This window comes from Manis javanica, chromosome 6 (genome assembly GCF_040802235.1).
Source record: "Manis javanica isolate MJ-LG chromosome 6, MJ_LKY, whole genome shotgun sequence".
NCBI lineage: Eukaryota > Metazoa > Chordata > Mammalia > Pholidota > Manidae > Manis > Manis javanica.
Window position 1 is genome coordinate 81,164,197 of NC_133161.1, and position 17,562 is coordinate 81,181,758.

Sequence of the window (17,562 nt, forward strand, 5' to 3'; positions counted from 1 at the left end):
CCTGAAATAAGTCCCATGTGTCCTGCTTTCTACACATCCCTTGCATATTGCAGGTCTTCATTTTAAAATAATTTTCCCAAATACAATGACTTGCCTTATTCAGAGTTGAAGTGCATTTTCTCTTTCAAGCACTACTAGTCTTCGTGTCACACAGGGTCATCTTTTGGTTTTTGTTTTTCCTTGCAAGGCTTACCTCTAAGATCACTGTAGCTAGTATCAAATAGAATGAAGCATAACATTTATCCCAGCATACATCTTAAATTAAAATTTGAAGAGGTTTTCAGATAGCATTCCAGAAAACACTATAAATACTTTAAGATGCATTTTTTAAAAACATTTTATTGAATGCATATATGATAGATGCCACCCTATATACTGGGCATGTGGGGATACAACAGGTATGCTATAAGGTTAATTACCAAATCTGTTCATTGTAATCCTACTGAAATAGTCTCATTCTTTTTACTTAGTTTATTACAAGCCAGTAGCATGTAATTGTGTCATTCTTTAGATAATTGCAAATCCCCTAAAAAGTTGGTATGATCCACCTTGCTGCACCACAGGTCCTGAGAGGGCTACTCCTAGGAAAAATAATGCTGAAAACAAAGCATTTCTTTATTTCCCCTTTTGGGTGAGTCCTAATAATTCTCTTTCCTGGAAAAGGGCATCATTATTTTATTTACACAACAGACATCTGATCAGCCAGACCCAGTGTGCTAACTGACATTGATATTTGGCATTCAGTAATGATGATTCCTCCACTACTTCCAAAATGATCCTGGTCTGAAAACCTTCCTTACTTTATTTTATGAAACAGTCCTTTTGGCACATACTATTTTGCCCATTTTACGTATGCAGATATAAAAGACAAATCATCAGATAAATTAATTTTAGTTAAGGACTTTCAATGCCTTCCATCAAAGCATTTTGATGGTAAAATATGTAGCCTTTTGAATAGTTGAATGTTAAGTGGTTTTCTTCCAAGATAAGAAACATGCTTGAATGTGGCAAATTGTAACAGTGGGCACTTGTGTTTTCACAGTGCTTGGTTAGGAGCTTTAACTGTAAATGTGCTGATGGCCTAGTCAATGGGGTGAGTTGATGTGAAACAGGATCTTTCATCAGTAGAGCAAAATGTTGTGTATGAAAACTTTTACAATAGGAAATGGAGTTTACCTTCTTGAAAAATAAGAGCATGGACCTTCAGTAAGCTAAAACACTATAGGAAAATTAATGATTACAAAATGTCTGTTAGTTATTTAAAGCCCAAGGTCATGCTGTCCACACACAACTATGATTGCATGTGGCTATTGAACATCTGAAAGGTGCCTCATCTGAATTGAAAGGTGTTGTAAGTATAAAGTACACACTGAAATTTGAAGACTTACTATGAAACAAAAAATGTATATTATCTCAATAATTCTGTATTGATTTCATGTTGAATTGATAATACTTTGGATGACTGAGTTAAAAAACTACTATTAGAATTAATTTCAATTATTTGTTTTACTTCTTCATGTGGCTATTAAAAGTTAAAATTACAAATTAGGCTCACATGAATTATCTCCATTGAGCAGCACTGAGCTGGAGGGTTGACACTGTCAGAGAAGCTGAGTGTTCATAAACGAGTGTGTTTTTATGTCCTCAGACTTTGACAAGCAGTTCACAACATTAGAAAGTCTGAGGTTAGCATTTCAGACCTCAAAGAAGTCCAACTTTCTAAATTAGTTGTTCATTTTAGTGGCCCTTTGCTGCTAATCCATTGTTCTATGTCTGACTCTTTGGGGACCACAAAGAAAGTTGGAGAGGATTTAAACCATTGAAATTGAGCCTTTGAGGATTACAACATGTGTGGCAGGTGCAAGAGGACAGGAGAATAATCTGGGATTAGGCTCTGGCATTTACAAAGATATGAAAGGGCATTGGGTGTTAGGGATGAGCTATGAGTTTACAGCTTCAGCAGTGTAAAGGGAATAAAGTAGGATTAAGAATGAGGAAAGAGTGGGAAAATGTATTCAGATTGAAAATGTATGTGAAAGGATATGCACATTTTTATTAGTGTTATTTCTTTGTTTCTGGTATAAATTATAAGGGCATAAAATTGACATACTAACCAGTAATTAATTTTAAATGAGTGGTTGTTATATGCTAAGCATTGTAGACAAGGAAGCAACACTGAACAAGAAAGGAAGCTTCATGCTTTTATGGCACTTACGTTCAATCAGAGGAAGCCAACAATTAAACAAAATATAATATATATGAGTGTAAAATTGGAGGGAGATTACAATTTAAAACAGTTTTCAGGGAAGTCCTCACTGATTAGGTGACATTTAATCAAAGACCTGGAGGATGTCTGAGGAGATGTGAGAGGGGAGGCCTGTGTAGGGGTGGGCCAGGCCTGATCCAAGAAACATTTCTTAGAATATACTTACTGAACAGATATTTCACTTATTATCTGCAACTTGTTTCTGCTCTTTCCACCTCATTTTATATTCCCTACATTTTATTATGCATGACTACACTTTTTTTTTTCTTAACAGTATAATGTTTCCAGAGCCAACTGCAATAAGATTATCATGTTGTTCACGGATGGAGGAGAAGAGAGAGCACAGGAGATATTTGCAAAATATAACAAAGACAAAAAAGTAAGTGCACCTTTATAGTATTTTGATTTTAATATCAATTCAGGTGTTTTTTTAAAGAGATAGTGGGGGAGGTGTAGTGAGGGGAGAAATTCTTAAACACACTAGTCTGCTGATTATAAAATCATACAGTTCATGAATATAAACCAATGGCTGAATTGGAGAATCATTAAATATAATATTTTTTGAGATACATGAGTACCTTATCACTAATGTATTAATAAACTAATTTGAACCTAAGGAATTCTATTTGATTCTTATACAAACATTCTATATAAGAAAATGTTATGGGAAGAAAGTAACCAGAAAAGAATGGAAAATAGGAACAGTTTGAAATTTTCTAGGATAAATTTATGATATCATTTAGTTATTAAAGCTTGTAGTAATACTAACATTGCCTGTATATTCAAAAGAATTGTCTCCACAGACATTATTTTGTAGATTTTTCAAATAAAACAATTTATAACAGCAAAACTGTTCTTATTTGAAAACTAGTTCTTCTCAGGAAAATATTTTAGACAAATTCTTTTATAGTTGTAGCATGGTAAAAGCATGCTATTTCAATAAATAATGAAAAATGTGAAGGTGAGTATCTTGAGGTTGTATGTTGTTTCAGTTATTGTTTTACTGCAGAGGAATGCTGCAGAGGCACCTGTCTGTTTTGAAGGTTCACCTCATGTATATGAACCTGCTGATATGTGGAGAGTATAAACTGTAACTATTTTTCCTAGCAATCCTACATCAGCCTATTTCAGTTTTCTCACCAATTCCACATCAATTAAAAGAACAGTGATTCCCAACTTGGTCTCTTAAAATGCTGAAGATCCACAAAAAAAGTAATGAAAAATATCTTACTTCTTGTTTTTCAAGAAGTTTAACAGAAATTATACATTGATCCATAAGACTCTTCAGACTAAAAAGTCAATTCACTGTCTTTTGGAATTTTCACCTTTTAGAGATGTGTGGCCTATCATTAGCTCTAATAGATGTTTCATATGCATTTGAGGATTAAAAGAAAGGGAAAAAAATTAATTAATGTGTTTAGGTAGTTTTGCCGGAAAATCAGTGTTGATGAAAATTTGGGGAACAATTTGAAACACCCTAAGGTGCTTTCCAGCCTATATGTGATTTGCATGTGATTGACAGATTGAAAACATACACACACATATAATTTCAAATTCATCATAAATCTTTTTAATACTCAACTCTGAACACTGCATGTGTTGTATGTCCTGTGACACAGCTGTAATGCCAGGGTTAAGTTGGGTTCTTTTTCTGAGCATCTGGTGACTTTTATGGCATAGAGAAGCCATTCCTTTGGAAACACTGATAAATGGACAGAACTGTTAACTGTAAATACTCTGAAGTGATAATTTGATTTTGTGAATATTTCCTACAAAGAAATCATCAGAATTAAAAGTAATGGGAAGATGCCGATGCATTAATCTAAGATACAGTGTGCATTAGTTACCGTACTTAGTGACTTCTACTCATTGTGCAAAGTTCAGAGCCATAATCATCACCACCTGGAGGATGGGCCTGACACTCCCTTCCGCTTCAGGCTTACGTGGATGTTTGTGCTCCAATCCATGTAGAGTCCTACACGTCCCTCACTGTGCTCTGCCCATGGGATCTCTCCTCTGTCTCCCTCTGGATTACAGGGTCCTTCAAGACTGGGCCTGTGTCTTGTTTAATTTCGAACTTTAGTCATTCATCAGAGAACTCACATTCAGAGATAGTTCTTAATACAGAACAATAAATAAATTGAGACTAACAAAAGTTGGAAGCATGATTTGTGTTACAGGACAAATTCGTAATTATAAAACATACCTTGGGACAAGGAATATTCAGCTTATTAAAATATTCTAAATAATCTAACATTACCATGTTTTCAACAACTCAAAACAAATTTAACTCAAAATTCCACTGTATCTCAAAATTCTACTCATTAATCTTATAATAATTTGGAAGAGACATTTTATTTTAGCATCTTATACTTAGTCCTAATTTTAAGCATATTTACAAGACCCATTACTTATATAATTTTTTCATGGAAATAAGTTTAATTAAATTATATTTTCTTTTATTCTTATATCATCCAAACCAACCACCAGGAATCTTGTTCACCTCTGGATATTTTTATTCATAAAGGAATAGTTTTTTAAATAAGTATGGCAGTAAATTTCACATTTCTTGTTAGAATTTGTACCTAGATATATCTTGATTTCAAGCAGTACATAATTCTTAATAATATAAACATATAAAAGAAGTGATTTTCCATTTTTTTATGTATACATCCTAAAAATGTCTAATCTAAATATTATCTTGAAGCACTGCTTCTCATCCCCTTCACTTATCAGAGGAACTCAACTTTGTAAACCAAGGCATTCTGTAACTTTCTAAACTATGTCATAAATGATTCATATCACATTCACTTTAGCAGAACTGGTGAATCTAGTCTTATTCAGCCATCTTTGTTTGTCTGTTACCATACTGACCACTGAGCTTTACGGACACGCACTTTACTTAAGGGCATACACCCTTTGTTAATGCCAAAGCAACTTTGAAATTAGTTAGTGCTTAGTTTCTGTGATTTCTTAAATTTTTTTATCTAATAGAAATTAAGATGTTCTTGAAATTAAATAATTTGTTATTTCTGAGAATCCTAATTTCAGTGGTTGTATTAAAGTTCTGTGATACACACACTTATACGTATATACATATCTACATACACACTGCTATATCCACACATATTTATATCTATTTTAAATGACCACCCCGTCTGTCCGTTGTATCTCCAGGAACAAGTGACCATGTTATGTAACTTTGGCATGTGCTCCCTTATACAGAGTTCTGTGGTGTCAGTGCCAATGATGGTTGAGAAATAATTGGGAGAAGAAGTAGAAATCTCAAGTATAAGCTGTGTTTTTTCTAAAATATACTGGAAAACAAGTCAACTCTGGGTCAAGGTGTGTAGCTTATACACACTGGTATGTATACCTACGCTGGTATTTGTGTGTATACATACTGGTCTTTTTAAGATAGAAAAACTAATTCATTATTATATATTATAAATTAGTGAAGGGATACATAGATAGGGAAAGCTTTGACATACAAAACGAGAAAGGATAATCAATGGAGATCCTCCAAAGAGAAGGAATTGAGAAAGATGTAGGTCATAGATTTCTGAATTGGGCAAGTAGGAATTATATTCTGGAAGCATTGCTGTCCCACATAATTTTTTTAATTGAAGTATAATTCATGCAATATTATGTGCAGTATTATGACATCCAATATTCTGTGCTCATCATGATAAGTATAGTACCAACTGTAACCATATAATGTTATTATAATATTATTGACTGTACTCCTTATGCTATATCTTCATCCCCATGACTTTTTTTTATAACTAGAAGTTTTATACCTCTTAATCCCCTTCATCTATTTCACCTATCCCCCACCTCCCTGCCCTCTGGCAACCATCAGATTGTTCTCTGTATTTATAAGTCTCTTTCTGGTTTGTTTGTTCATTTGTTTTGTTTTTAGGATTCTACATACAAGTGAAATCATGGTATTTTTTGTTCTCTTTCTGACTTATTTCACTTAGCACAGTACCCTTTAGTCCACCCATGTTGTTCCAAATGGCATTTCATTCTCTTTATGGCTGAGTAATATTCCATTTCATACACACACACACACACACACACACACACACACACACACACACACATAAACACACCATGTCTTCTTTATCCATTCAGCTATCTATGGATATTTAGGTTTCTTCCATATCTTTGCTATTATACATAACACTTCAGTAAACATAGGGGTGCATTTATCTTTTTGAAATAGTATTTTCATTTTCTTTGGATAAATACCCAGAAGTATAATTACTAGGTCATGTGGCACTTCTATTTTTAGTTTTTTAAGAAATCTCCATATGATTTTCTAGAGTGGCTATACCCGTTTACCTTACCACCAAGTGCACAAGGGTTCTGTTTTTTCCACAATCTCGTTGACACTTGTTATTTCTTTTCTTGTTAATAATAGCCATTCCAAATAGCCAGTGAGAGATGATGTCTCATTGTGGTTTGGATTTGTATTTTCCTGATGATTAGTAATGTTGAGTATCTTTTCATGTGTCTTTTGGCCACCCTCATGTCTTCTTTGAAAAAAAACATCTATTTAGATCCTCTGCCCATTTACTTGGCTTTTAGATGAATGCGTTCTTTATATATTATGGATAATAACCCCTTATCAGACAGCATTTGCAAATATCTTCTCTCATTCAGTAGTTTGCCTTTCATTTTACTGGTTTCCTTTGCTGTGCAGAAGCTTTTTAGTTCTTGATGTAGCCCACTTGTTTATTTTTGCTTTTGTTTGCCAGAGAGACAGAAAAGTAGTGCAAAGGCCAATGTCTGAGTTTACTGCCTTTTTCTTCTATGGTCTTACATTTAGGTCTTTAATCCATTTAGAGTTTATTTTTCTATTTGGAATTAGAAAATAGTACAATTTCATACTTTTGCATGTAACCCGTCAGTTTCCCAACACCATTTAGTAAAGGTTCTGCCCTTTCCCCATTGCATATTTTTGTCTCTCTAGTAGTATGCTAAGCATGTGACATAGGTTTATTTTGGGCTCTCCATTCTGTTCCATTGATCTATGTGTCAGTTTTTGTGCCAGTACAATACTGTATTTGGTTAGTGTAACTTTGTAATGTAGTTTGAACTCTGAAAAGTGATAACTCCAGCTTTGGTGTTCTTTCTCAATATTGCTTTGGGTCTTTCGAATTTTAGATTTTTTTGTTCTAGTTCTATAGGCACTACTATTGGTATCTTCATAGGAATTGCACTGAATTTGTAGATTGCTTTGGATAGGATGCCCATTTCAACAATATTAAATCTTCCAATACATGAGCACACTGTATCTTTCCTTTTACTTGTGTTATCTTTAATTTCTTTCATAACTGTTTAATAGTTTTCAGTGTACAGGCCTTTCACCTTGGTTGTGTTTATTCCTATGTATTATTCTTCAGATCCTATTATAAATGGAATTGCTTTCTCGATTTCTGTTTCTGATAGTTTGCTATTAGTGTATAGAAACACAACAGATTTCTCTATATTAATTTTGTGTCCTGCAACTTTACTGAATTCATTTACTAGAGATGATAGTTTTCAGTATGGTATTTAGGGTTTTCTAAAGGTATCATGTGTCAGTTTTACTTCTTCCTTACCAATTTAGATGCCTTTTACTTCTTTTGCTTGTCTGATTGCTGTGGCAAGGATATCAGATTATGTTGAATGAAAGTGACTAGAGTGGGCATCCTTGTCTTATTCCTGATCTTAGAGGAAAAGCTTTCATCTTTGTTCTATGAAGTATGTTAGCTGTGGGTTGGTTGTGTATGACCTTTATTACATTGAGGTATGTTCTCTCTGTACCAACTTTGTTGAGAGTTTTTTCATGAGTGGGTGTTAAATTGTGTCAGATGCTTCGTCTACATCTACTGAGATGATCATCTATGTTTTATCCTTCATTTTGTTAATGTGGCACATCACATTGATGAATTTATTGATATTGATGGAACCATCTTCCATCCCTGGAATAAATCTCACTTAATTACAGTGAATGATTCTTTTAATGCATTGTTGAGTTTGATGTGCCAATATTTTGCTGAGGACTTTTGCATCTATGTTCATCAGGGATATTGTAATTTTATTTTTTTGTGTTATCCTTGTCTGATTTTGGTATAAGAATAATTCTGGCCTTTGAGGATGAAATTGGAAGCATCTTTCTTCTTATTTTTTTTAAGAATTTGAGAAGGATAGGTATTAACTCTTCTTTAAATGTCTGGTAGAATCTACCTTTGAATCTAGTCCTAGATTTTTTTTGTTGGGAGGTTTTTGATTACCAGTTCAATTTCATTAGTAGTAATGGTCTGTTCAGATTTTTTTTCTTCCTAATTCAGTCTTGGATGATTGTATGTTCTAAGAATTTATCAATTTTTCTAGGTTGTCCAATTTTGTGGATTTCATATTAATCTCTTATAATCCATTGTATTTCTGTGGCGTCACTTGTAACTTTTCATTTCTGTGTTTGAATCCTCTCCTTTTTTTTTCTTGGTGAGTCTCACTAAAGGTTTATTAATCTTGTTTATCTCTACAAAGAATCATGTCTTAATTTCATTGATCTTTTCTATTTTTTATTAGTTTCTGTCTCATTTATTTCTGCTCTGCCTTTTATCATTTCCTTTTTTATACTATCTTTAGGCTTTGTTCACCCTTTTCTAGTTCTTTTGGATGTAAGGTTTGATTGTTTGAGATTTTCCTTGTTTTTTGAAGTTGGCCTCTATTATACACTTCCCTCTTGAAATGCTTTTACTGCAAAGATTTTGAACCATTCTGTTTCCATTTTCATTGGTCTCCAGTTATTTTTTATCTTTCCACTTTGATTTCTTCCTTGACTTGTGGGTTGTTGAGTGGCCTGTTGTTTAGCTTCTACATGTTTGTGTTTTTTCCAGTTTTTTTCTTGTTCTATAACATTTTTGGTTGGAAAAGATGGTTGATATGATTTCAGTCGTTTAAAATTTTTTAAGATTTGTTTTGTGGCCTAATATAAGCTGTCACGTGCTCTTGAGAAGAATGTGTATTGCTACCTCGGATTTTTTCTTCTGTTTGCATGGAATATCTTTTTCAATACCTTCGCTTTCCAGCTGTGTGTCTCTTTGTGTCTGAAGTGACTCTCTCATAGGCAGCATGCAGATGGGTCTTGTTTTTTATCCAGTTGCCCTGTCTCTTTTGATTTGAATATGTAGTGCATCTGTATTCAAAGTAATTGTTGATATGTATGTATTTGTTGCCAGTTTATTAATTCTTCTCTTGTTTTTGTAGTTCTTCTCTGTTCCTTCCTCCCTTCCTTCTCTTGCTGTCTTCCCTTGTGATTGGATGACTTTCTTTAGTGGTATGCTTGGATTCCTATTTATTTATTTATTGTGTATCTGTTACAGGTTTTTCATTTTATGTATGAACCATGAAATTCATATCTAACATCCCATGTATATAGCAATTTATATTAAGTTGATGATCATTTAAGTTCAAACAAATTCTAAAACCACTACCTTTCACTCCCTGCCTCCATGTTTTATGTATGTATTGTCACACTTCACATATTTTTATTTTGTGTATTCCTTACTAATTTTTATCGATTAATGATTTTATAACTTTGGTCTTTTAACTTTCATACTGGTTTCATATGATTGATCTACTACCTTTGCTCTATGTCTGCTTTTACTAATGAATTATTTCCCTCTGATAATTTTCTTCTAGTTACAGCCTTTTTTTTTAACAATTAAAGAATCATCTTAACATTTCATATAAGGCCTGGTCATGGTGAGTCCTTTAGCTTTGTTTCTCTGGGAAACTCTTTATCTCTCCTCAATTCTGAATGGTCGTGTCACTGGATAGAGAATATTCTTGGGTTGGTGGTTTCCTTTCAGGACTTCGAATGTAGCATACCTTCTGGCCTGCAAAGTTTCTGCTGAAAATCAGCTGACAACTCTTTGTTACAGCCTGGTGCAGTGACACATGATAACTAGAGTCATGGGGATTATTTATGTGTAAAAATATTAAATCATTCTGATGTACACCTGAAACTAATAGGTATTGAATGTCGATTATACTTTGGGAAAAAAAGACAACATTTATATAGTTAATTGTTTATGCCAGGGGCTATAGTGTGTATATGTACCTATTGAAAATAGTGTGTAGCTGTGTAAGAGAAATTCTTTTCTCCATCTTCAAATATGGTTTCAAATGATTGTGGATGAACCAAGGAACCCTTTCTAACTTCCCTTCCTTATTCATACTTCCCTGCCACCTACCCATCCACTCCTGAGAAATTGCAGGCCACAGACACTGATTGGGAAGATAATGGTCTACTTTGTGAGGATGTGTATGATAAACCATGTCTGGTATTTTCACTGTAAGCATGACTGCTGTAGGCATCATTGCCACAAGCGTGTTCACTGCAAATATTTTTGCCACATAGCTAATTGGCCATAAGATAATTTCATGCAGAAGATAGAAAAAAACGAACTGGTTGATAGTTTGGTTTGACAGGTTGGTGTCATCAAACTGACTGACAGTTTGGGTTCATTTCTCACCACTGCAGTCCTCCCATTTTACATTATATAAATCTTGTCCTCATTATGGTGTATACAGTGGCAAAGAGTTTAGAACCCACATTTCCCACAGAACTTTGGAACATCTATCAATGGCCACGTGTCAATCAAACAACAGTATAGAAGACTTTCACAACATAGTACCGAGCTCAGTTACAAGTATGCATCTTAGTATTTGGGAACTTATACCTCTTTCAAAGAAGGAAGAAGTTTTAGGGAAACCAGAGTAAATGCAGTGCTGTATAAGGAAACAAAGCAACAAGCCAAAACCAATTTATAATACTATGAATGAAAGACTGATGACTAATGTTTAGGTATAATCTGCAGAATAAAATCAGCTAATTGTGGAATATTGCCATAAGTCTACACTACAGATTTTGCATGTATTCAAATATTCTGCATTTCACAAAATAAAGTCTTAATTTTTTTATTCATTTTTTGTATTTCATTAAGTCCTGTTTAATGAATGTCCATCTTATTCCTCATGTTTTCATCTTTTAAAGCCCATTAATTACATGGGGTAAATACTGTGCAAAAATGCTTGTGGCTAAAATGCTGTGGCAAAACTACCTGAACCATATTTGGCAGACCAATTCCAAACCTGTAAAATTAATTTTCATTACATAATAAATTTATCAACTCACAATTTCACTAGCCACATTAGCTTTCAAATGGCAAAAAGACAAATTTAGTTTGACAGATTGACAAATATAGTAGAATATAAACTTTCAGATGTTTAAAAAATCCCATGTTTGATTATAACTGTACTTTGAACCCTACTTTTTCCCCAAGCCTCTTGCTTGGCATTAATGTAGCTGCTGAATGCTTCATTTATGCTCATTTTTCATCAAGATGACATCAGAAATAATTCAGAGCTACCCAGATAGGTGTGCTGAGGTATATCTGGAGAGCTGATGAATGAGACTTGCAGATAGACAGCACAATTTAATGAGGCCAAAAGGTTTGAATGTTAGAACAAAATGTTTGGGTTCTTTTGAAATGTGTAACTCTTGGGAATTAATCTACCTGATTATAGATAGGTACAGCTTTAAGACCAAGTCTGTGTTCATCTTCTCACACAGCTGTTCCAAATTAAAATGTATTCACTTTCTAATCTTGAGCTGCAGCAATGCCATTCCTTAGGGCTCACCCATATGGACGAGACTTCCTTAAAAATGGTGCCAAAACTAAAATGAACTCTATCATAGAGTCCAAACAAATGAATAAAGGAAAGTAAAACCAGATACAGAGTTGAAAGATAATTCCCAGGCCTAGCAAAATTAAAGATACTTGATTTTCTGTAGAATAGCAGAGGAATTGGTTAGCAGTACACACTTAAGATTGTCTAGCCAGTTAAGAAAATTCTCAGATTCTTAGCTTAATTTTCAGAATTAACAAAAAATGAAAAGGCATTCAAAATTTATAAAATGAAAAATTTTAAATAACTAGTAAGTTGAATGAGAAAAACAGATGGAAGGAAAGCATATGAATGACATAGAATAATTTTCAAAGCTAGTAACTAAAGTTAGAATTGCCTGACAATAGATGCATATTTTTTTAATTCTTTAAAAAATTACTGGCAGATCTTTCTTATTTTTCTGTCAGAGCAAAACAGAAATAATGTATAGCTTACAAAAAATCTAAAGCAAGTTACAAATGGCTGAAACTATGTATGTGTTTTATATACTAAGAGTGAAAATGGTCAGTTTTTCAACAAATGATAGAGAAAGTAATGCACTTCCTTCTCTACTGTCTTCCCATCAGGCAGGAATGAAGCCTGTTGAATGAGTGTTCAGACAAATGGTAATGAAAGCCATTCAAACTTACAAAATATATACTATATATAGCAAATGCACGGCTTCTAAAAAGTTCCACTTCAGATATTTTGGCAGATAGAACAGTTTCCAAAAGATTTTCAGCTTCTAAATAGGAACTATATCTTTGTTCATAAAAATCAAATATTTATGCTGGATTTACTAGCTGAAAACAATAATTACAAGTAACATTGGCCCTGCCAATAGAGAGATTATCAATTTAAGAGGCATTGGTGTGGGTGAGTAGGTGTGCGTGCATGTGTGTGACCTAGTCTTTGACAGATCTGTTTACATTTGTTTCTCTTAGAATAAAGTTAATGTAGATAATTCCTTCCCTTGACTAAGGAAAATAATAGCAGATATGTTCTCTTCAGGGTTGAATAATACTATTTTCATACATCATACAGAATCCTTAATATCTAAAATCTAATGAAAAATGAGGCTAAGATTACATTAAACAAAAAGTGTATAATATAACATAACATAAAAGTTAAAAAGCAGAAAATGCCCCTGAAAAATAATTTCTAGATAGATTTGTACCACCTAGAATTGAGATTTCCCTTTGTGTTAAACTGTATACCAAAAAAGGCTCTCTGTCTGGCTTTTTCTGCTGCTGACTTCTCAGACTAAGAACTCTCATATATCTCCTCAGAAAGGTCTTCTTTGCCCAATCTTCTAGAATTATCAATCACCTTTCCCCACATAACTTCTTTATCTGCATTTCAACACCATCTTTCCTTCTTGTTCTCTTTCTCCTAGATTACCCTTTTTGATTGTTTTAATTATGTATTTTTCATCTTGTGAATTATATATTTTTTATCTTGAGTTCCCCTCAGTTAAAAGCTTCATGTAGTAGGGGTTGTTAGTTTGTAAACCTACCATTGAATCCTTAGAGGCTAGCACAGGGCTTGATGCACAGTAATTGTTAAATATTTACTGATATGTTGAACATATAAATAAATATTCTCCTAAGGTAAACAATAGAATGATGTGTAAATGTTAGAAAAACTCAATAACCTTTTTCTTCTTTTAAAAGAAAATAATTTGAAGCAATATATTTTTTCCTATAATTGAAATGTGGAATAAAATTGATGTTCTACTGTTGTATATGTCATCTTATAAGTAGGGAGGGCCTAAGTGTATATAAAAAATTGATGGCACCTTTTCATTCACCGTAATCAGTCTGACACATAGTTTTTCATGAGTACCCACATTATGAGTATCACTGAAGAATTTGGCATTACCCAAGAAGAACATCTGAAATAAATCAGTGTATTGCTTATTTTTTGCCCTCTGAACTGATAGTCTTTGCAGAACTACAAGTAACTTGAAAATGCAATGTACCCATAGTTCATTCTCCCATTTTCAAGCACTATAAATGTGCATGGATGGAAGGAGAACCCCAAATTACCTCCTCATAATCTGATTATTTGAGAGTGATTGGTTATCATTGTCATTAATAAGTTGAAACTACCAACATCGTCTGAAGGCATGTATCTGTTACGCATGCACTTGTAAAATATGTGAGAGAAATACCATCTCAGTTTTTTAATATCATTAGGCAAAACCTACATGATTTATAGAATTTTTTAAGACCATATAACTTACAGAATTTTGTTTTCCTTTTTCAAGTTGTTTTGTGTTATTTACTTATTCAGTAGTCATTGATTGAATTCCTGGCTCTGTCAGACACTGGGAAATCTCATATAAACATACCTCATATGGACAGGATGGTGTTCAGACAACATTGGTTCCTTTCCTTCAAAGTTTATTGCTAAGTATAAAAAAGTGAGCTGAATATGTTTCTCTAGAAAGGTGTTATTTTGAGTTCTTTTTGAGGTGTGAAAGGCTAATGGGCCGCTAGTGGACATGTGTCCTCAGTGAGTTCTGATGTTTTGACTACAGAAGACGAAGTCATCATCTTCACCATCGCTGTGGGATGTTGTCATCACTTCATCATTACCATCACTAATATTTATTGAGCTTACATTTACAGCTCTTCATCTATCATTTTACTTACAACTGGAATAATCATAAGATAAAAAGTATTTTTATTACCATCATCTTCATCCCTGTTTTGAAAATAATAAAACCAAAATTTGAGAAGTTAAGTAACTTGTTGACTGTCCTACAGATTCTCTACAAGGCAGAGTCAAGAATTTAAATGATTGGCAGTCCAAGTTTCATAACCCCCTGTGGAATGTACCTCACTGGTCATCTGTCTGTCTGTCTGTCTGTCTGTCTGTCTCTCTCTCTTACTGGCAACATTGTGACTCTACCAGTCATCTGCCCACCCAGGAGCCTTCTTTTCAGGCAGACAGTAAAGCTTTACCTCTAGACATACTGCTTAGAGCCATAAGAGGCCAAGATGGATTAAACTAAGTCATCAAAACTTTTCAGACTGAAAATACCTTTCAGATCATTGGGCTTTTTAATAAATTAAGTGTGAAAGATGCATTTGGACACTTATTTATTTCATAATGCTTTAAACCTAGAGATGTGGGTTATTCAAACACTTGGATTCTGGTGCACTTGTGAATTATGGAAACCAGTGCAGGATTTTCTCCTAAAATATTCAGTCCAATCTAATATTTTTATAGGCTTAATGCCAAACATTTTAGTACACAGTAAATTAATAAAACCCACTTCTGACATAATTTTTGTAGCATGTTTCGATAACTGAAGTTTTTATTTTAGTTTTATTTGCTTCCTTTCTTCATAGTCTCATTTCCATTATTCCTTGGAGATCTGCCTATTGTAAATTAAACTTGAACTCTGGGTAACTGATAATTGTTGAAGTGACAGTTTCCAGTAACTGTGTATGTAGTGCTGGGAAACAAATTCCTATGGCTCTTTAAAATCAGTTGACCCTGTAGCTTTGGAAAAATCTTAATTGAAGACAAGTACTTCAGTCAACAAACAAAACAAAAAATAAAAAACAGATTAGCCAAAGTCCAGAGCTGTAGGATAAAGTTATGTCAGTGTTTTATTTAAGGAAAAAATGAATTAAAAAATTTGAATGACCCCATTTGCTCTGAATTAAAGTTTTTTCTGATCAAGTAGGCCAGGCTTGACATAACAACTCTGAATTGTTGGAATTGTAATATTCTGTTCAGAGAAAAAAATGGTTTTTGAAATTTTAAATAACTGAAGGTAATAGGAGATAAATTTGCAACTAATAATTGTTTTTAAATTATTTTAACATTTATTAAATATGCCCTCAGTGATATTATTGCTTTTATATTATTGTTTTTATACATTATATGCTTATATAACTAAGTAGGAGTCAACAATTATGAGAATTTTTTCACCTTCTAGGAATAATATAGTACATAAATGGTGTAAGTATATTAAGTATACTTTTTTTGCCTGAAAATTTTGTTCAACTTTATTGAGCAATCTATGCAACATACAATAAGAAGATTAAGAATTTACAATTATGTAAGTATAATGAAGCTACCCCAGTTACAAAATGCAAGATGACTGTCATCCTGGTTTTGGCTCTGCTGTATTACAATCAACTGATTCATATGTTGCATGGTAACAAAGTTTGTCTTAGATCCCTCTGGTAAGAAGCTGAGACCCGCTCATTTAGATATTCACTTTTTTTTTCATTTAATAAATGTTTGCTTCCACTATGTAGATACAGTGCAATCTTGGAACTGTTTTAACCCAGTCCAGTATTTATTCAATACAACCTTTGCCTGTTATTTCTGTTAAGACATGGTTTTTAAAGACAATATGAAAAATATTTCTCAAGGCTATCTCTCACTGTATACATCTCATATTTCACCCTCACAGAAGCAAACATATATCTCTGTTTTTATGTAAGACCATGCAGATATACTAAGAAAAAATCTCTAAAAAGATACATCTGGGAGAGTATTTTCCTTAATTTTTAAATTGTGCACGTTTCAAAGAATGACTTAATTTTTCTCTTTGCACAAAAGTTTAGCTAAGCAAGAACAGTGTATTTGAAGAAGGGAAAAACAGAATGAGCTGACTGCAGTTACTCCATGGGTTAGGTCCCAGGAATTTTAGTGCTAGTTCATTGACTGCTCCACAGGGTGGCAGCAATAGAGTGTGGAACAGGACGAGTGACACTATCCATCTAAAATTTCAAATGGACAGTTAGAGTGCAGAAATGCTCTTTGAAATTTCACCAGTTAGTGCTGTACATGCACTATAACATGTGTATTGTACATCCATGTGAAATCAATGAAGTTAAAATGCTTATTACATAATTAGCTAAAATGTGTAAAGCGAAGCCAGAAGCAGCATGGATATGGCACCTGGGATTGAAATAATTTGTATATTGAATTTTTCATTGTCATCTAAAGAATTAGAAAGTTTGAGTGACTTACATTAAACATTTTATCAAATACATATTTATAAAATCATTTCAGAAAATTTTGCCATAATCATAAAATCATTTAGTACATGTGTGCCTGTGTTAAATATGCGTGACGTGTATGTCCACCAAGAAAATTAGATATACTGCCTTTTGTAAATATTGTAATGGAAAGGCAGCTGCAGAAATTATAAAAAGAAGGTTGGATTTGTAATCTGAAGATCTTAGTAACTATTGAGAGGAAAATTTCAGAAAAATAGTGTCTTAAAAATGTCTATTGTAAGGCAAATAAGAATTGAGAAAAGGAGTACAAACCATACATCTGTAATATGGGAGTGATCTAATCAGTTAAGACAGTTTACGGTCAGATAGCCAAGGATCCATGTGAGAAATGAACTGAGAGGCAAGAAAAAAGTTAAGTGTTTTAAAATTTCATAAAATTATAATTAATTGTGACAGAACATGCATTTCCACACCCAGCTCTGATTCTGAATTCCTTAATTTGGACAATCTCTGAAGTCTCCATCTAAGCAACCCATGGGGGTTAAGCAAAACTTTGTAGAACAACATATGAAGCAA

The 17,562-nt window shown here is 33.3% G+C and overlaps 1 protein-coding gene across 15 annotated transcripts in view; it reads left to right on the forward strand.

The window, feature by feature from the left end:
* Positions 1-17,562, forward strand: part of CACNA2D1 (calcium voltage-gated channel auxiliary subunit alpha2delta 1) — a 512,731-nt gene that overhangs the window by 405,513 nt on the left and 89,656 nt on the right. For all 15 annotated transcript variants that reach the window (XM_073238917.1, XM_073238921.1, XM_073238916.1 and 12 more), the window contains exon 12: positions 2,541-2,645. In XM_073238917.1, coding sequence (XP_073095018.1) covers positions 2,541-2,645 — 105 coding nt within the window. The remainder of the gene's footprint in view (positions 1-2,540; positions 2,646-17,562) is intronic.